A 20,594-nucleotide genomic window follows, 5' to 3' on the forward strand; every position below is an offset into this window, starting at 1 on the left:
TTAAGTTCTGCCAGGCTCAAACTGGCTAGACCAGGAATAAAGATGATTGACAGTTGATAATGAGCTCCTTTTTCTAGTCCCAGTTTCTTCCCCATTAAAGGCTCATCTTCTGCCCACTCCTGAACTCCTCCAGAATTCTTGACATCATCTTCCCCTACTTACATCTTCTGGCTCTGAACTCAAGTGAGAATCACACTATTGAAGCCAATTATCCTGAAGGCAAATGCTCCGTCCTTATCCTGTTTCCTACCACGCCAGAAGCCCCTGGAGCTCTCGGGTTCCCGTTCTGTTTCTTCAGTGTCCTTTTCCCTCCTTCCCCTCTTGGCATAGCACTGAGGCCGTGTGCTCAGTAAGTAACTCTGGTCTTTGAAAAGCTCAGGTGGAGTTTCAGGAGGCTTTACTCGTGCATGTCTCAATGGAGTAGGGTGAAAACAAATGACACTGATGCTTATTCATGAAGATGCATAGTATAGTGTTTTCCAACAATTTTTAGGCTTTTTATCACCAGGAACTCATTTGAGACACCCATTCTCTCCCTCAGATCTTGCTAACTTAGACTCTAAGAGCCAACTCCTTGAGCCCATGGATTATGCCCTCTTCCTGTTCTAGAACAGTCCCCTGACTACCTACCATTAATACCATGTGCTCTATTCTGATTCAAATAGCAGCATCTGCTTTTTAAATACTTGTGTTAGCATATATATTTGACCCTCAATGTCTGTAAGGTAGAAATCATCTTTTCCTCTCTTTACAGATGAGGAAACTGAAGTTTGAAGAGACTAAGGAACTCCCACCGTCACATGGCAAGTAAGTGGTGGAGGAGGGACTCGGACCCAGGTCGTCCAGCTGGGAACCCTAAGCTCTTCCCGTGGAGGCCCTGCCCCTCCCTTGTTCCCTGCTCCCTGTCCGTGCCCTCCCTTCGAGGCACTTTACTGCTGGCGCAGTTACCCTAACTCTCACCCTTGTTCCACACAAGACTGCTCAGCAAACACGGGAACGTCTGCCCTGCTCCTGCCAGGTCTGTTTACCCCAGCATCATACTTTAGTGTCCGAGGGGAAGTGGTGCTTGCAGCACACTTAGAGAAAAGAGTGGTGATAACTTCCAGATGAGCTTGTGATTCTAAATTTAACATTCCTTTCGGTACTGAGAATTTCCACTTTCCCCCTTCCACCCCTTGGCATTTATGTAATTATAAAGCATGCCACAGGAGATCGTTTGTCTCAGCACCACTCGGGATGAAGGCTGTTCCAGCCCCATGGAGTACCTCCTTGTGGAAAGACTTTGCAGAATTTATTTGGACAGGTTCAAAAATAGTCCTTCAACAATACAATCAGATTGAACCATGACAAGTAAAATATAATTATGGCTTGGTTACATTAAAAAAAAAAAAAAAGTAAACAGTGAGGTTTGGGAAAACTAAAAGCAAAAGTACATAGATATTTCCTTCATTCCCAATTTCTGCATCTCCTGCAAGCAGGATTTCAAGACTGCATCCGTGGATCTTTTGAAAGGGGTGAGAGAGGATGACAATCAAGGAGACAGCTCAACAGAGTGTGTTCTGAGGCCGTTTCTCAGAACAAAGGCATACTTCTGCACAAGGCAAATGTAGCCTGATAAAGGCTCCCCCAGTGGGTTCTCAGAATGCCAAAGCCATTCACCTAAATGAGTTCAAAATACATATTGTTCTGGGCCAAATTATACAGTGTCAAGTTCAGACTGTATGGATTTATATATGTTGGCAGGGCAGGCCACTTTTGGGGCGCCACAGCTTTATCCCAGTATCCTGTGCCCAGTTGGGTTCCCATCACTCTCTCCCCAAACCCATGAATTTCCTTGTATTTGGTTCCAGAAGTGCAGACAAAAAGCAAAGTTTCACAGGCCCACAAGGGAATACGGCCCCAGAGGACTTGAATTTCTGATGAAACTTAAAGTAGAACAGAATGTGTGCCTTTGCCAACAAGCTGGGACTTTCTGAAAGGTGATTTGAGACAGGAGCAGGGAGAGGGGACAAGATCGAGCATTGTGCTTTGGGCCAGTCTCTGCTAAGAGCTACAAGGCGGGAATACAAAGTACTCTGGAGTTAAAGCAAACAGCCAATGCTTCCCTTGGCTGGCCTTTGCCCAGAACTATTCCCTCACAGAGCTCAGTTTCTCAAAACACGCAAGTGGTGTTTCAAAGATGCCGGGCAAAGGGGTCCATCCAAATGAATGCCTAAAACCTAATAACGAATGACATAGAGAAGCCTGATTCCAGTGTCCATTTCCACTCCATATTCTACTGACACATCTAGAGAATTAGTGGGCATGCTGTGTTTTCTGTTTTTGTCTTTTTTGGGAGGGGACCTGTTATTCTCCTCTCTGCCTGAATAAAGATGGAAAAAGTGGGAGGAAATAGTAACTTTTAAAGCGAATATGGAGAAAAGTGTAAGAGATGAAACGGGTTGTAAGGTTATTTTTCTTTTAATTACTTGAGTGTCTTGATCATGGAATGAAGAGGGCAGAGTGAAAAGCAGCGGAATGGCTATGGCAGGCCAGGGCCATGACTTCCAGTCCTGGGCTCAGGCCCATCTTTGGGCTTCAACTGATCCAAAGAAATGAAAAAGCCCAGAGAGCAGAGGAGCCTGGACAGTTTGTAGGGCCGAGAGCCACTGCTGCCTGTTTTGGTCCAGAGTTTAGCACACCTTTCTGGGAAGGGGGCTGGGGTGAAGGACGAGGAAGGAAAAGGGGAGAAGGCATACCTACACTTGCAAGAACTGTCTAATCACTGTTCCCGAACTGGGGTCAGACACCAGCTCCACCCTGATGCCCACCCCATCCCTCCACACCTCTCCCGCCCCTGCACACCCTGGCTATACTGACCTACTTGTGGTTCCCCAACAGTAAAACGCACTGCCATGATTCTGAGCCTCTGCAAAAGCTACCTTCCCTCTCTTCCTGTCTGTCTGGAAGGTCCAATCAACTTCAAGTTTCAGTCCATGTCCTCTCCTCCTCTGCCAGGCCATCCTCAGGAGACTTAGTTGCTCCTTCTCCTTTGCTGCCACTGCACTTTGTCTACACTCCTCCTCGTCCAGTGTCAAAAAGAGTTTGTGTGTCTGTCTTTGCTTCAAACTCTAAGCTCCTTAAAGGGGCCTGTGTCCTGTCTCTCATCCATTTATCTCTGCTGCCTATAACCGTGCTCAGCTCACGGTAGATGCTCAATCAACATTTAAAGGGACAAGTGGGATCAAGTTCCACCCATCTTAATTTTATTATAAAGAGAGAGAAATAAGATCTGAAAGACTGAGCTCTGAGATTCTGCACATTTTTAGAAGAAATTGCTACAATACTACTTTTGTGTCTAGCCTCCCTGGTTCAAGTGAAACCAAAGGGATAAATTCACAGAGGGGCATGAGTAGTGGCCCTTTTGTCCTCAGACTTCAGCTGCTATGTGAAGATGAAATCAACCCCAAACATGGCCTTCCGGACAGCTGTGTGAGCCACGAGCTCTCCCCAGCCCCCAGGACAAAGCCCCCAGTGCTGAGGCCCGGACGGTGTCGAGTTCCTTGAAGCTGTGGGGAACTGTGACATCAACGGAGTGAGCCACTGACAGACACAGTGAGGTTCCGTACCTGCCAAGACAGCCCACTACCTGACCTCAGCACAGCAGACACAGCTGAGACGTGCCCAGCCAGGTCCAATGATGAGAACACAGGGTTTTAAAGAACGGCCAGAGCAAGCGAGGATCCTCAAGGCATTTGTCATCTTCGGACAACGCAGCAGCACTCTCCAAGCTCCGATTTATGAGGTGGAAACAGCTCTGAAACTACACGTTAAGGGGCGAGTGGGGAGGAATGCACAACGGCTGTGGTTCCAGGAAGGCTCTAAAGAGAGGCTGGGACCAGGCGGTTACAGCTGCTGGCAGTCCAAATATACTTTTCCTCCTGCTCAGAGACCAAAGGCAAAGAAACGCAGGCAATGCACTGGGCTGCCTATTTTTGTTTAATTTATTTCTTTTAAGACCACCTCCTTGCAATTTCCAGAGAGAAAATACAAAACAAGAAACAGACTTGGTTTCAAATACATAAACAGTGTGCTGGAGTTTAAAGCATTACTGATAACATTGTTACAGAAGAGTGTCAGCTTACTCCAGGGCACTTCAGTATTCCTGAGGAATAAACATGATTTCTCTTTCCCTCCCACCGGGATGTTCTCAGATGTAAGTCACTGCTCCTGCTCCTGTAAAGTAAGGACACTCAGGTTAGAACTGTGCACACAGCATTCTGACAACCCTCTCTAACTTGCTGCTGCAGGTCAGACCCAGAGGACCAAAGGGCCCCAAGCCTTACCACTCTGTTTGCTTTAAATCTGTCTCACAAGAGGACTGTATCCTTCCAGCCCAGGTTCTTCAGAGTGGCTCCTCAATCTTTGAGGGGGGAAAATAGAAAAGGAACGGAACAGGGCTGAACAGTCGGTACCTGGATAACTATATTCCTAAAACCCATCAAAGGGACGGATCCCAGGTGAGTGGAAAGAGCACGGCTCTGGAATCAAATGGCCTACTAATGACAGGAGCTTCGGCAAGTTTCTTAACCTCGGTAAAATTCGGCCTTCTCACCTGCTGAATGAGGGTAGTAAAACCTCTCTCACAAATCTACTGGGAGAGAGGTCTAGAGAAAGAATGTAAAGATGAAGCACCTAGGATGGTCCACAGGTCATAGCAGGCACTCAGCAAGCAATTACCATGATATGACTACATTGAAAAAGCCCCAAGTTGGGATTTTGTTCCTCTTTTCAGAGAATGGAGGATGACGACATCAAGGCACAGACTCAAGTTCAGATAAAGTTACAAGGCCATTTTGGAGCAGTACACACAAGGCTGTAAATACTGTAACAATATTTTCCACAGTAACTCCCAGCCATTAAATACATCCACATATAATCACCCCGAGCCATTATCCATGACAACTCAGTTTGGAACAATGAAAACATTTCAAACAATTAAAAGACCTGAAGCTCCTCTCCCTGTTCCTTTATGTTCTCCTCTAACTTCAGCCGTGGCGCCAAGAGAGCGAGGTGCCAGGGAGCAGTGGAAACCGCCTGTCGTCAGCGCTGATGCCACGCAACTGCGCCTCCGCTCACTCGCGCTGTCCCTCTGATTGCCTCACCCTGGCTCCGGCGCAGGGATGGGTCATGACTACGGAGGGCCTGGGAGACGCCTGCCAGGCTTTCCCGCTGGCCGACTCCCCTGCTCCCAGTCCTCTCCCCAGGCCCGCACAGGCTGGTCAGTAGGCAGCTGACCGTCTGAGCATGTTCTCAGATAGAGGCGACCGAGCTGTGGTGGCATACTGTCATTTAAGATTCGGTCACCCTTGTGGCTACAGCTTTTGACCAGAACTGGGACACTCATTTGTACCTCCTTTTCTGCCCTACTTGTTATTATGGTGGAACAATGAACGAGTCAATCACCCTTTCTTAGTTGGCCTCAATTATAATAACCAACATTTCTATTTATATATATATATATATATATAGCACCTCATAGCTTAAAAACATTTTCACATTTAATCCTCACAACAACCCTGTAGGCAGAAATTACTACCCTCATTTTACAGACAGAAAACAATCTCAGAAGTGAAAAACTCAAGAGCGCATAGAAAGCAAGTGATGAACCAGGACTCACATCTGGGTGTCCTGGCTTCTGTGCTCTTTCCACTGGCCCCCTGCTGCTGCCCAGATCACAGTGATTCTAGCTCCAGGGTAACCAAGAAAGTAGATGATTCTACACATCCAGAGACTGTGAAGCTCTTCATGAAGCTTGTGTTGCTATAAAGGTCATGCCTTAATAAGCCTGAGGCCATAGGCACATCTAATAAGATATACAATTTATTTCATTCATTTATTTTACATTTATTTGAGCACCTACTTTGTTCCAGGCCCTGGGGATACAAAAATAAATAGCACCTCTGTCCAAGGGCTGCTACACACAAAAACTTTAGGAACCGTGCTACCTCCTTCCTCTTGAGGCATGTGTTACACTTTTTCATCCTGTCTGCATCATTAAAAACCCATCTGTAGACAAGGACTTCGGCAGAATCATGTGGGACTCACAGTCAAGAACCTGCCCTCTTCAGTAGAAAGCAGAATAATGGCTGAGTTCAGAAGTCTTCAGGTTTAGCTTGAATGTGTGTGAGATGTTTACAGGGCACTCTGAGATCTCGAACAAAAGTGCTACCTACAGATATCAGATATTTAATACGGATCTACTTTACCCTAATGATAAACGCTGAGCACTTAGGATCTCAGTGGTGCCACAGTGACATGACAGTGTATTTATCAATTATATGCACTCTAAAGAATTCTTCGGGGACTCAGGAGAAAGAAAGAGAAATATCAATTCTGTACATACTTTGACATATTTTCCATGTAGAAGATATGGAGCCTGGAAATCATGCTGACAGTTGGAGTAGGCCATTCCCAACCCCATTCCAGAACCAAAGGCTAATGGCCACATTCTTCCTGGTGAGCAGAAAAGGAAAATCCCAATAGGGAACCATTAAGAGAAAATAAAGCTTTTCTCCAGCTTAAATACATTTGCTTAGGGTTCAATAAATACTCAACATGCATCATACTGTTGACTATAATATGCCATACACTTCTGTCAACGTTTAATCACCAGCCAAAAAATGGGAAAGGGGGCTCTATTAAGTACCCATGCTGCTAGATTTGAGGTATTAATAAGTGGTACAATATGAAAACAGTAGACACAGTTGAACCTCTTAACTTCTCTATGTCAGTTCTAACCATTTGCTCATTTTAACTAATTCTTAAACTTAGAAATAAAACCACCTTTCGGTAAGGTCTTTGAATTTTTAAAATATGTAAGAATTTCTGGAACTTCCCTGGTGGCGCAGTGGTTAAGAATCTGCCTGCCAATGCAGGGGACATGGGTTCGAGCCCTGGTCCGGGAAGATCCCACATGCCTCGGAGCAACTAAGCCCGTGCGCCACAACTACTGAGCCCACGTGCTGCAACTACTGAAGCCCGCGCGCCTAGAGCCCGTGCTCCGCAACAAGAGAAGCCACCGCAATGAGAAGCCCGCGCACCGCAACGAAGAGCAGCCTGCCGCCCCCGCTGCAACTAGAGAAGGCCCACGCACAGCAACGAAGACCCAACGCAGCCAAATATAAAGTAAATAAATTTATTTTTTTAAAAATAGAATTTCACCAATATTTACATATTTTCATTCTAGTAAGTCATGAGGTTTTCTTAAGCCAATGCCATGATTATTTCACATCAGCACTATGTGTTAATTATAATTCTCTAGTTGTGTATTCCCCACCAGTTCTTCATGGAAAGAGGTCAAAGTGACCCCTTTGGCTTCTATTCAATATCCAAACTGCAGAAGTTCTTCCACAAAATGAAAGGGACATTTCCTGCCCTTTGCTTAGGAGAATTTTTGGCCAAAAAGCATGGGTATTTCTGGTCTACTTTTTTACTACCAGCAGGACTCTCGTTTTCAAGTTCCTTTAGAAACAATTATAATTAATTAGAATTATCTGAGAGTGTAGATTTGGCCAAATGACTCACTGGCATAAAGTACAGGCTTTTTTTTTTTTTTTTTTTAGGCTTTTTTTAATGAAGATATCAGGCACCGTGACTCAATGCCCAGGGGGAATTCTGGAGATGCCCAACCCATTTTGACCTCTTTTGAGTGCACGGTCTTTGTCTAGCTCACTTTACAGAGGCCACCTAAACCCACAAATGGATGGACTGGCAGCCACGTAGCCATGCCTTCTGGAAGCGTCCCTGCCATGTGCACCTATATACTAGGACATTATGTTGTAAAGGTAGGAAGAGTCACACTTACTTTTAAAGAAGGTAAGTGAGAAAACAAGTCCTAATCCAAAACCAGTACCTACAAAGAGGGAGGAAAAACATGTTAAATATCTTAATAGTAATGACAAAAACAAAACAAACATTTCATAAATGTGAACACTTATAAAACAGATTTTTTAATTTGGTAGAGAGATGATTTTCTCATTTCTAACCTTCCTTCTTGTTGTCAGAGGCTTTATCTATGCCTTTGGTGCCTTTGGTCCCTTTGCCCCAATAGAGGATAAGAACTTTCTTCACCATTCTGTCTAAACAAGTCTTAGGGGTGGGGGAACAAACCAGGAGACAGTTCCCGAGTAGAGGCTCTCTGCGCTGCTTGCGAATAGCGTCCAGCACCTTGGGCTCTCCCACCCACCTTCCGCAGGGGTGCCACAGCCAGCACATCAGGTAAACAATGTCAGCAGGAAGCTCCCCTTGTCGTTTCAGCACTTTGAGTGATGGCTACTTTTTGAGGAAGATGGAAAGGAGTGATCCAGAACAGTTGCCAAAGGTTGTCACAAGTCAAACACAAGTCAGAGTGTCCAGACAGAGGGAAAGCACTTCCTCAAATGTGAAGATTAATCCCCTCTCCTCATTTTACTCACAGGGCATTCTTAACCACTATCCTTCAAAATAAAAGAACAAATGCAAGCCTGTTTTAATGATCTGGTAGAAAAAAAAAATTTTTAATACCTAATTTTAAATCAAACTTCATAGGAACATAAGCTTGGGGTTAAAAAAAAAAATGTTAAATTCTCATTTTGACCAATATTTCTCAAACCTTGGTCACTGCTACAGTCATAATTTTTGCTAATGCGTACTTATCTGCACACTTATCTTCTTTGAAAAAACCTTCAATGTATGTATTTAATTATAAAATTCAACCTCAACTTAAATAATATTAGTATAATCATAGATTTGACTGCTAGCTATATTTTTTTCATAAGGTGTGTTAAAATGAATGTAGAACCACTAAAATAAAAACATTTACCTGTGGTACTACTTTAGGGAAAAAAATCATCTCCCATACTGTAGAGATACATGTCCCAAACTTTGAGATAAACTTATTTTTCCATTATCAAAAAAGTAAGTTATACATGCCAACGAAGACAGCTAAGATCTGATTTTTTCCCCCAGACCTGACAGATTAATTGTTTTCAGACTTTTCAGAGTATACCGATGCTCTTTACTAAGTGTCTGCTCCATGGTCCAACAGAGACCACGACCAACCTCTTTACAATTAAGTACCACATAAAAGTCCCAATTCTCACTTGCCTTAATGGTTTTCAAATACGTGCTGTTGAAATTCCAAGAGCTTCTTTCCTGTCTAACCATGAATTTAGGCTACTGCAGTGTGAACATTCAAAGTACTCCTCAGTCAGCAAACCTGACCTTTCTGCTCCAAACACAGAGAACTTCGTCTTGAGCAAACAAGCTAATCCACACCTTTTTTGCTTCACCTATGCAACAATCCAGCTGATGCTGGCCTGAAGAAAGTGTTTATGCTATCATCCAGAATGATTTCTGATAATTTTCTCTTACAGTCTATAGGTGGCCATGATGTGTATTTCCTTCCTATGACTATATCCTATACAAATATGAATTTTAATTAAAAATCATTACTTTGTACTGTCCAATAGACCCTGCATTAGGTACTGGTGCCCAACTTTAAAATGCAACATTTGAAGATCACTCATGTCATCCTAATTTCCATGTAATTTAATAAAATGATGGAAAACTCGTCAGTTTACAGACCACAATAGTTAACCTATTCAAGGCTGATATAAAGAGAAGGAAAAGGAACAAACATCAGTATTTCCCATGAGTACCCAACATTCCCTCCCTACTCTACCAAAAAAAAAAAATTATCTTTTAAGCCAAACAACACCCTGATATGGTATTACCCCCCAGTTTCCAGATGCAGAAAATAACTTGCTCAAGGACATGCTCAGTTAGTGGAAGAGCAATGAACTGGGCCCAAGTCTGCCAGACTCCAAAGCCACTATACCCACTATGTCCTGACACTGGATTCCCCTACAACTTCAACCCCTAAACAATCACTACCTCCAAGGGAAATTGGAGTGTCAAGATTTCTACTGCCAATGAAGTAGGATACAGCCAAAAACCAAATTGTGCTTCCTATGCAACAGCCCAGAACGCTAGGCAACCAGGGTAGTAACAAGTCTGCACAAGGCCAGATGGGCTTGTTCCGATTCATTCCCAGACTAATCCTACAGCACATGTCACAGACACAATTCTACCTGGTAGGTGTGATTCAAGAACTTCACGGAAATGGCAACTATCACGATCGACAGTCCTCAGCAAGAATCTGCCGTTGCTTGGTTTATAAAATGGCACAGGGTTCAATTTCAAAGCAACTTGCCTCACCCCCTTGCAGCTGGAAGATGAGTAAGACAGTAAATTGGTACTAGAAAATGAGGTAAAGAATTTGGACTGGGGGGCTTCCCTGGTGGCGCAGTGGTTGAGAATCTGCCTGCCAATGCAGGGGACACGGGTTCGAGCCTTGGTCTGGGAAGATCCCACATGCCGCGGAGCAACTAGGCCCGTGAGCCACAATTACTGAGCCTGCGCACCTGGAGCCTGTGCTCCACAACGAGAGGCCGCGATAGTGAGAGGCCCGCGCACCGCGATGAAGAATGGCCCCCACTTGCCGCAACTAGAGAAAGCCCTCACACAGAAACGAAGACCCAACACAGCCATAAATAAATTAATTAATTAATCAATTTAAAAAAAAAGAAAAGAATTTGGACTGGCCTACAGATTTCAAACCAGGCAATGGGATGGGGAGTTAGGCCAGTAAAAACATAATGGCTTACAATCAGAGCTTTTGGTCTTCTCCATCTGGAAGGCAATTTTTTGGCAAACAAATCAAAAGCCCAAAAGGAAAATATTTCAGCATTTTTCTTGTCCCTCTGATTCCATTCCTGTCTCTCCTATTTTCCCCCAAGGAAAGAAAGCTCTCTGATGCTCAACTTTTCCTAACAGTAGACCAAAAACGATGCTAAACCCACTGCTACCAGTATCACTCAACCACAAAGAGGAGAAATGCTTCAACATCAACCAGTACAGAGCAGAAAATCTTCCCTCTCTAGACTTCATTTAAGTTCAGGTATATGCCTGACCGCCCAGTTTTGCTCCGATTAAAGGCATTTACCTGCAACTATAAATATGAGATCAAAATTACAGTTCAGACTAGCCCAAAGACGGAGTGTACTCTATGGTCTTAGTTAAATTGGGCTGCTACATCTTCAATTCCTATGAGACTTTTCTTCTCTATTTCTATATTTTTAAGACACAAAATATCAAGTCTGTTCTCTTCAGAAAAAATAATATGGAAAATGATGTTTAAATGCCAATGTGTTACTTTAAGTTAGCTACCTCGGTTATTTAAGAGATAAACAGTGGTGGAACTGCTGATGAGTTTTACAGGTTCAAGTTCTCACATGCTCAATTTTCTTTTAAAAGGCAACATGTTGCTTCAAAGAAAGTCCCACCTGATTAGGGGACACCAACTCTGCAGCTGTTTCCACTAAAGATTGGCACCTCTAGGCCAGGTTTAAACTTCGTAACAATAAAACATGAAAGGTTTGTCTTACAATGAAAACAAACCAACATGGAAAAGAGAAGAGTTTTTCTCTGCCTTTGGCCACTTTTTTTTGTTGTTGCATGACAAGTTCTCTTAGAAGAAAAAGCCAAAGGAAAAAGTACAAAGCATTTTTCACCTTCCCTGGAAGCAAATATTTAACTATGAATAAAATTTATATAACTCTGCCTCCCCTTTTAAGCCTGTTCTTTTGGCCCACGATGTCTGGAATGACAAATAACCCTAAAGTAAAGAAATGCCTGATTGTAGATACACATCTTCCTAATGGCAAAGTCCACCAAGGGGGGTGGGGAGCAAGGCAAAAAAACCAAAAAAACAACAAAAAAAACCCCCACCCCATAACAGAGAAGCCTTATGGAATTGACATTAGGCAGGGAGCCCATGCTCTGAAACCATTTCTTCTGGAGAGGAAAAAGAATTGGCACAAATTCTTTCAAAAAGAAATTACTCTGAATCAATCTAACCCTGCACTTTAGGGCATGCTTAGTGCCCAAAAGGACATCATAAAACCAGCTAGTAGATAAACACACATTTTTAGAAAGAAGCAATTCCTTAACAATTCATCTGATACTATTTTAGTAACAAAACAACAGAGAACTTGCTCCACTAACTACATAAAAAATACTGCCTCATCACATCCCCAAGTGGATTTTATAACAAATTTAAAAAAATAACAACCAACAGCAGGATATCAGTGTATACCCTAAGCCACACTTTGTGTGGGGGTGGGCGGAACTATGCTGATGGCCATCACTGTGACATATGGACCATTTCTAGTTAATCAATGCAACTTTTAGAAAAGTCTTTGCTCTTACCATGCCATATATCATAAAGCTTGACTTCACTGAAATTATTGAGAAAGCAAACATAATCAGCAAGAATTAAGAAGCAGGCTACATAATCTGACTGCAGTCCTGGGGTAGAAATGTACTTTGAATTTTTGGGGGGGCCGCGCCGGATGGCATGCAGGATCTTAGTTCCCCGACCGGGGATCAAACCCGGGCCCTCTGCAGTGGAAGCGTGGAGGCTTAACCACTGGATTGCCAGCGAAGTCCCAGAAGTGTACTTTGGATATCAGTCCCTAAGCAGAACAAGTTGGAGCGATAAAGGTTCCTGTGGAATCAACTTTGTAGAAGCTGCAAATGCCAATGGACTTTCAACTGAGGAAGAATAACTCATTGTTGGGAGAGGCATAAAAAAATCCTTAGAAAGTCACTTAGAAAACATTTCTATGAAAGATTGATCATAGGGGAAAGAAGACCATAGACCCACTTTATTTATCAATAATTGATCATATAATTAAGATCTCACTCCAGCTTATAGTTAACATTTTAAACAAAGCTCCTAAATTCATAAGTCTAATGTGTAGTTATCAATGCTAAATTTTCATCTGCATCTAAAAATTAAAATTGCAAAGCAACTCCATTTTAATTTGTATAATATAACAAGATGTATGAGCAAAACCTTAACTACCATATTCAACTGGCAGTTTATGAATATGAGAAACTACAGGAATTACAAGCAAGTTTTCAAGATCCTAGGAGCCATGGGCCAAACAACTTTATTCTTAAATGTCTGAAAGAAAAGATACAGCTTCCAAAAAATGACAGATTTACTCTCCCACTGAGTGGGATGGCAAGAGCACTGATGCTGTCACGACATAGGCCCAGTTCAGACCACTGGGCCATCCTCACCAGCCAGCTCTCTTGACCTTAGGTCAGTGCTTTAACCTCGCCCACCCTCAGCGTGCTCATCTGTAGAGTGAAAACCATCTCCTAGGGTTGCTGTATTAGGAAAATGTAAAGGTATCTGCAGTGTCTGACACAGACTTCAATAAATAGCAGTAAGTTCTGCTACCTTTCTAAAAAGACTCAAAAGATGTCAAAACTGTAAGATAATAGTTAAATCCTCTATTAAAACACAACTCCCTGGCTTGCGGAGGATCACACACTGTGGGTGAACCAGAGCTGAAAATCAGAATCTATTTTTCCCACTCTTTGCATAGTTGACTTTATTTCATAGGCATTAGCAACTGTTTATAGAAATACATCAGGTTTTGCTACATGATTTTTAAAAAATAGGGGATTCCTTCAGACTCACTGCTGAACTAGAACATTTTGCTTTAAAATATAATAAAGATTTTCCTAGAGCTGTCTTGTGTTTAATAAAGCTATATTTATGCTTTGAACATGGATTAATATCAAACTGGCCTATTTAGAATGGGTGTGCTTTCCTGTTCAATCATGTTGCTATCAACACTATTACAATCATCGAATGCATTTGTTGTGACAGACAAACAAGAACGTGCTTTTATAGAAAAGTACCCTTGGGACTGAGTTTGGTGAGAATTACATTTCCAAGAAACATTCCTGATTTATGAAAGATGCTCAGGGCCCAATTTATGAGGGGAAAAAAAATAGTTTTAAGTCAACTCCAAACTGTGTTACTTAATCCTTTGAGGCAAAGACAGATTGTCCCAGGTGTCCATGTGTAAATGCCAAGTCATGTGAATTAACCAAGAAAGTGTGCCAGACCAAAGGCCCAGAGATGGTAAATGTGGTCTGTGTTAATCAGCTTCTCACAAGTCAACATTGCTGCAGGGTATGTAGGAAATAGACTAAGAAGGTGGCTATTTTACAAGACCTTAACCTTCCTGTTGCCTATCGGACTAGACAGAGGCTGAAACATCTGTAGGAATTTCTCTGGTGGACATCAAATACCAGGATTCTGATCAGAACAAGTAAAGCAGTCAGCAGAAAGCAGTAAAGATAGGGAAGGTAAATGTGGAAGTCATTACCGGTGTGCTCTGCTTGAAGAAAAGCCAAACTCACAAAAAGGGTCCTTTTAAATGAGTGCATATAGCACATAATCTAGCTTTCAGAATTCTGACAGTCGTACAACTTTCCAAGAATGCAAAAAAGAAACACGGCTGTACACATTTTACTAAAATATAGTTAGTTAATTCACATGTGGGCATAGTATGTAGGAAAATGTGAAGACGCTCTGAAGATTAATTATTAAAGGGACATTGAAAAAATGCAGAATTACTAAGTTTCAATAAACACAATAAAAGATGCCATGTGTTACATTTATTGGGGGGAGGGCGATTTGGAGGTACTAACATTTATAGAGTGGCAGGCACTGTACTAACGTTTCTATATATTATTTCATTTGATCTACAGAACCACCTATGAGGTATACTACGATCTTGTCTTACAGAAGAAGAAACAATGTAAAGGGGTTAAGTGACTTACCCAAGTATACACAACTAAAAAGGGGAATTCAAACCCAAGCTGTCTGACTCCAAAATCATGGTTCTTCCCTATTCGCAGAGATAAACCTCAGGGAGAGGTCAGGAGAGCAGCAGGGAGACTAGTCTATTGCTACATGACACAAAGTGTTTTTCTGGATTTGCTGGACTGTAGTGCTCTGCATGGGTAATTTATGACAATGTGACTCTTCAATCCCTCAAGAAAACAACAGAAACCACAGATGTTTGACTTATCAAGAGTGATAACAAAACCCTGAAATGACTTAGAATCAATGAGAAACAGTTAACAAGTCAAGCTGGGATGTACCTCCCTCTGTGCACTGGCTGGAGATAAAATGAATTCAAACTGTTCAAAAGGGACAGTTGAACAGTATTCAACTGGTATTTTCCAGCAAGTCCCTTCCCTCTCAATACCTCCAGCCCCTCCTCATCAATATCAGTAACTGGATTCTCATCTTTGTGAAAGTAAATATAAGAATCAGGGATTCATTATACCTTATGTATACATCATTATAGCTATTACGTTGTTGCCTATTCCTGATTCAAATGAAAAATCAATGGAGAAACAAGAACCAATGGTTTCTTTTCCTTATACATTTACTTGATCTATATTTATTAGCATTTATTAAGTAGAAGGCACTGGGGATAAATTTCTTTCCTCTTGGAGCACATCACTAGAGTATGTAGTGTTTATTCTTCAAAGAGTGGGAAATGTTACCCAGTGGTTACACATCAGTTATAGGGTTATGTGGACTTGGGGGTAACATAGGTTAAACATGATTGAGAATACTGATTAGGTTACTTACTAGTGGTATGTCTCAGTCCCTGGACAAATTATATACCTTCTCTAGGGGTCAGTTTCTTCGTATAGAAAAATAGGAATACTAATATTGCCTATCCCTGACTGGGGAATAGCAAGGATGAAACAATATAAAATGTGTAAGAAGCTTGGAAAAACAGTGCATTGCACACAGTAATTGTAATTGCCTTCTTTTCCCACAAAAAGCGTTTCAAGAACAAATATTTGAGCACTGAGCACTGAAGGGCAAGAGTACTGGGTTCAACAAGGGTCAGAAGTAAATAAGACAGTCTCTTCCCTGGGGAGCTTGGGATCAAGAAGGAATAACAAGTCAGGTATCCAGAAAACTGAACAAAAGCAGATCCTTGATGCCGGGAGAGGGTCAGTGTTCTGCTGGTCGACAGGAAGGTGGGAACACATTTAGCAGAGTTTTTGTTTTTGTTTTTTTTAATCTTCAAGAAAGAAGTGGCATTTGAGCTGTCTTAAATGGTAGACTTTTAACAGCCAGAGTTGGGGAGGGGGGTGGCGCGCCCCACCCAGCGGCCGAAGAGAAGCAGGGCTTGTGCAGGGAAATGGGAGCAGGAGACAAGGCTAGAAAGGGACGGGGACCTCTGAAGGCACCAGAAGCTGGACCAAGCAATCTGCACAGCACTTAATTCAGGAGGCAGGGGCTTCCCTGAAGAGTTTTTAGAAAGGCATAATATGACTGAAGCTGTGCTTTAAGAAGATTCATCTGACTAAGGTGTGTAGGATTACTTGGAAAGGAAGAGACATTTTGCTGGCAGAATTTACAGGACTTAAGAACTGATTAAGTGTGTGTATGTGTATCTGGGGTTTTGGGGGGGTGCAGTGGGGAAGAAAATGCTGAGAACTTCTACCTGGATAATTATAAAAACATTGGTGCTGGGGCTTCCCTGGTGGCACAGTGGTTAAGAATCCGCCTCCCAATGCAGGAGACACAGGTTCGAGCCCTGGTCCAGGAAGATCCCAATGCCGCAGAGCAACTAAGCCCATGCGCCACAACTACTGAGCCTGTGCTCTAGAGCCTGCGAGCCACAACTACTGAGCCCGCGCACCTACAGCACGTACTCCACAACAAGAGAGGCCACTGCAATGAGAAGCCTGCGCACCACAACGAAGAGTAGCCCCCGCTTGCCGCAACTAGAGAAAGCCTGCACACAGCAACAAAGACCCAACGCAGCCATAAATAAATAAATAAATAAAAATTTAAAAAAACATTGGTGCTATTGAAAAGTCATCAAATAACCTTTTAATACCAAATTCCCTTAACAAATCTAAAATATAACTTGATTTACAAAAATGCAACATATACAATGTTTTCATGAACACCAAATAACATCACATAAAGGGGAAAGCATTTGCTAAGCACTAATGCTTCAGGATTAAATTACCTCATTACATCTTCACAATAAACTTCTCTTATTAGCCCCATTTTATAGACCAAGAAACTGAGACACAGAAAGGTTAAGTAACTTGCCTCAGGTCACATGTCTGGGATTTGAACCCAGGCAGTCTGACTCCAGAGGCCTCGTCTTTGGTCACCATGTTAACCCTGCCACCAGTGTGGCCTCCTCACAGATATACAAAGTTATTATAATCAACCTTACTTACCAAAGGAAACTAAATACCTTCCAAAATTCATCCTAGCCAACACTATGTGTGGGCATTTCCTTCATTACACAAACTGAGCACCCACTGTGTGCCAAGCACTATGCTAGGCCCCAGGAAATAAGGTCCTGCACTCAGTAAGTTCATTATTTAGTGTTAGAGCCTACTGATAATTAGAAACTCAAAGTACAAGGAACAATGACAGAAACAGGATGTGCTCGAGGCACTGAGAAGGGTACCCAAGCCATCCTGGAGGGTTGGAGAAGGGAGCGGGAGAGAAGGTGACGAGAGAAATGGACTACGAGGAGCTCCCAGTTACTAAGTTACCGAGTGTGCAGCGGGAGACAAAGCAAGACAGTCCTTTATGGCAAACTAAGGATCTTGGCCTCTATTACAAGCAGTAGGGAAGCAGTGGCAGAAATTAAGCAGGGAAACAACACATCAGATGTGTACTTTACAACAGCCCACTCACAGCAATGAGGACAGATTTGAAGAAGGCTCCATCAAAGATGGAGACACCAGTTAGGAGAAAGCCATTGCAGTAGGCCAGGCGGGAGCTAGGTCCAGACTTCTGATTCTCCCTTCTCTGCTATCTGACTGAAAAATGTGACCCTACATACTTTGGTCTCTCCTCAACACCACACTCCCCCCACCCCCTGCCTTTGTGTACTCCATGCCTAGCAGAAATGAGAGACGGTACTAAAGGTAAGCAGGACAGGTTAAAGCACGACTCTGACCAGGGATTAGGAATTTCTGAGGAGTGGGAGTGACCACACTTTATGATGATTCTTAGATAAGGGATCCTTAGGTAAAGATATAGTCATGGACAGAGATGCAGAGATGGAAAAGGGGGTCAAATATTTTAAAAATATACCAATGGTTTTGCATTTAAGGTAGTGTTGGTGCAAATGGTGACTATCCCAGACCAGCATTCACAAAAGTGTGGGAATGGCTTGCCTGAATTTCGGGGACCTCCGTGAGCAAGCAACTTTTTCTTTGCTGTTCAAATCTGGCTCTCAGGCTTCCCTGGTGGCGCCGTGGTTAAAAGTCCGCCTGCCAATGGAGGGGACACGGGTTCAAGCCCTGGTCCAGGAAGATCCCACACGCCGCGAACAACTAAGCCTGTGCGCCACAACTACTGAGCCTGCGCTCTAGAGCCCGCGAGCCACAACTACTTAAGCCCGCACACCTGAAGCCCGTGCTCCGCAACCAGAGAAGCCACCGCAATGAGAAGCCCATGCACCGCAACAAAGAGTAGCCCCCGCTCGCAGCAACTAAAGAAAGCCCGCGCACAGCAACGAAGACCCAGCACAGCCAAAAATAAATAAAATAAATAAATTTTTTAAATTAATTAATTAATTTAATTTAAATGTCTTCTTAAAAATCTGGCTCTCATAAAGTGCCCAAGATTATGAGGTTTAGGAAACAGCACCCAGCTGACTTTCTATTATAGTAGTATTCTACAGTCATTCTTTGTTTTTTAGATTTATTTATTTAATTATTTATTTATTTTTGGCTGCATTGGGTCTTCACTGCTGTGCGCGGGCTTTCTCTAGTTGCGGCGAGCGGGGGCTACTCTTCGTTGCGGTGAGCGGGCTTCTCATTGTGGTGGCTTCTCTTGTTGCGGAGCACAGGCTCTAAGCACGCGAGCTTCAGTAGTTGTGGCTCGTGGGCTATAGAGCGCAGGCTCAGTAGTTGAGGCGCACAGGCTTAGTTGCTCCGCGGCATGTGGGATCTTCCTGGACCAGGACTCGAACCCGTGTCCCCTGCACTGGCAGGCGGATTCTTAATCACTGTGCCACCAGGGAAGCCTACAGTCTTTCTTAAAGGCATAAGTACTCTACAAAGCCCCATAAATAAACCTCTCCAAATCACTGGACTTGCATACATTAAGAAACCAAAAATTTAGTTCTCATACACTGAGTGAAGAAAAAAAAAGTCTTCCTAAAGATAAGCTATGCGCTGAAATAAAATGAACTTCAAGTTGCAGTTGGAACAAAGGGAAAAAAGCTGTGATTTTTTTTCAATGGTCACAGCCAATCTCTTCCGGGAAAACATAAGATTAGTAGCATTTATACTAATGTCAAGACAACATAAGATTAGAGCAGTAATATACTGTATTTTTGCTTCTAATCAGAGGGGGATATTATAAGCTCACATACAGGCTTATGCTGAAATGGTTAAAAAAAAAGAATTCCTACAACTCATGGACTTCAATGTAGTCATCTGAAATGATGCCAAGAAACTAGCAGCTTTCTTAGGACTACCTTCCTAGTAAAAAGTGAATTATGTTGCTCAAATCATTTGCTTCAGTTAATCATTTAAAATCTATCAAAAAGGAATTCTGAGTAGTTTATATGTGCAGGTTGTGACAAACAATCAGAAACATTTGTTTCTAACATTTGTCAAAATAAAGTAGGTCTACAAATCCATCAACAATTATGTCAGAGTGTTATAATAATTACAAATTATCCTAAGCATTCTAATGCAGGTTTAGGTTGGATAAACAAAACGGAAGTAAAAGCAATGGATTTCAATTCCTCCCATATACACTGTTAACTATTAATCAAATTCTACCTGAAGATATACACAATTGAAGCAACTTGGTGGTGGGTCTCTATTATTTTAAACAAGCACCTGGGCCACACTGTGATCTGCCCCCCCATCTGCCCTCTCTCCCAGACACATCTCACTCGTACCATTTTTCTAAACGGCTCCCCATCCTCCATTAATATTGACCATATTTTCATATCCCATATTCTTCCAAAATGTTATTCTAAGTGGTACCCCCCCCCTTTTTAAAATACGGAAGGCTTCACAAATTTGTGTGTCATCCTTGCTCGGGGGCCATGCTAACCTCCTCTGTATCATTCCAATTTTTTTTAGTATATGTGCTGCCGAAGTGAGCTCACCTCTTTATCCTTTATTTCTTGTTCCTATCATGCTTTCTAAAAAGCATTTCAGGGACTTCCCTGGTGGTCCAGTGGTTAAGAATCCACCTTCCAATGCAGGGGATGCGGGTTCAATCCCTGGTCAGGGAACTAAGATCCCATCATGCTGCAGGGCAACTAAGCTCACGTGCCACAACTAGAGAGCCCACGTGCCGCAACTACAGAGCCCACATGCTCTGGAGCCCGTGCCACAAAACTAGAGAGAAGCCCTCGCGCCGCAACGAAAGATCCCAAGTGCCCCAACTAAGACCCGATGCAGCCAAAAATAAATAAATAAATAATTTTTAAAATAAATAAATAAAAAGCATTTCAAATTCACTTTCTCCACTTCTTTTAAAAATGACAAGTTAAATTGTTAATAATCATTATCTAGATTCCAATGGACTTTCACTTTAAGTAGTACAGTTCTTTTTTTTATTTTTTACAAGTATGTATTTAGTCAAAAAAAAAAAAAGACCTAAAAATTAT

At 42.5% G+C, this 20,594-nt stretch overlaps 2 protein-coding genes and 1 non-coding gene across 4 annotated transcripts in view; all 3 read right to left on the minus strand.

Annotated features, from left to right (window-relative positions):
* Positions 1 to 20,594, minus strand: part of NBL1 (NBL1, DAN family BMP antagonist) — a 63,405-nt gene that overhangs the window by 23,516 nt on the left and 19,295 nt on the right. Inside the window, exon 1 of one of the 2 annotated variants that reach the window (XM_061184830.1) lies at positions 7,847 to 7,863. The exons of the other annotated variant lie outside the window; for it this stretch is intronic. The gene's annotated coding sequence lies outside the window, so the exon portion shown is untranslated. Of the gene's footprint in view, positions 1 to 7,846; positions 7,864 to 20,594 lie in introns of those variants that run through there. 2 annotated transcript variants of the gene reach the window in all.
* MICOS10 (mitochondrial contact site and cristae organizing system subunit 10) overlaps positions 3,968 to 20,594 on the minus strand; it is a 35,971-nt gene continuing 19,344 nt past the window's right edge. The window contains exons 2-4 of the mRNA XM_061184834.1: positions 7,847 to 7,894; positions 6,386 to 6,495; positions 3,968 to 4,215 (exon numbers count right to left, since the gene is read on the minus strand). Coding sequence (XP_061040817.1) covers positions 4,201 to 4,215; positions 6,386 to 6,495; positions 7,847 to 7,894 — 173 coding nt within the window. The 3' untranslated portion in view covers positions 3,968 to 4,200. The remainder of the gene's footprint in view (positions 4,216 to 6,385; positions 6,496 to 7,846; positions 7,895 to 20,594) is intronic.
* On the minus strand, positions 19,975 to 20,085 carry LOC133089231 (U6 spliceosomal RNA). Its single transcript, XR_009700612.1, has one exon. It is a non-coding gene; the product is annotated as a U6 spliceosomal RNA (small nuclear RNA).

The sequence above is a fragment of the Eubalaena glacialis genome, chromosome 3 (assembly GCF_028564815.1).
Source record: "Eubalaena glacialis isolate mEubGla1 chromosome 3, mEubGla1.1.hap2.+ XY, whole genome shotgun sequence".
Lineage (NCBI taxonomy): Eukaryota > Metazoa > Chordata > Mammalia > Artiodactyla > Balaenidae > Eubalaena > Eubalaena glacialis.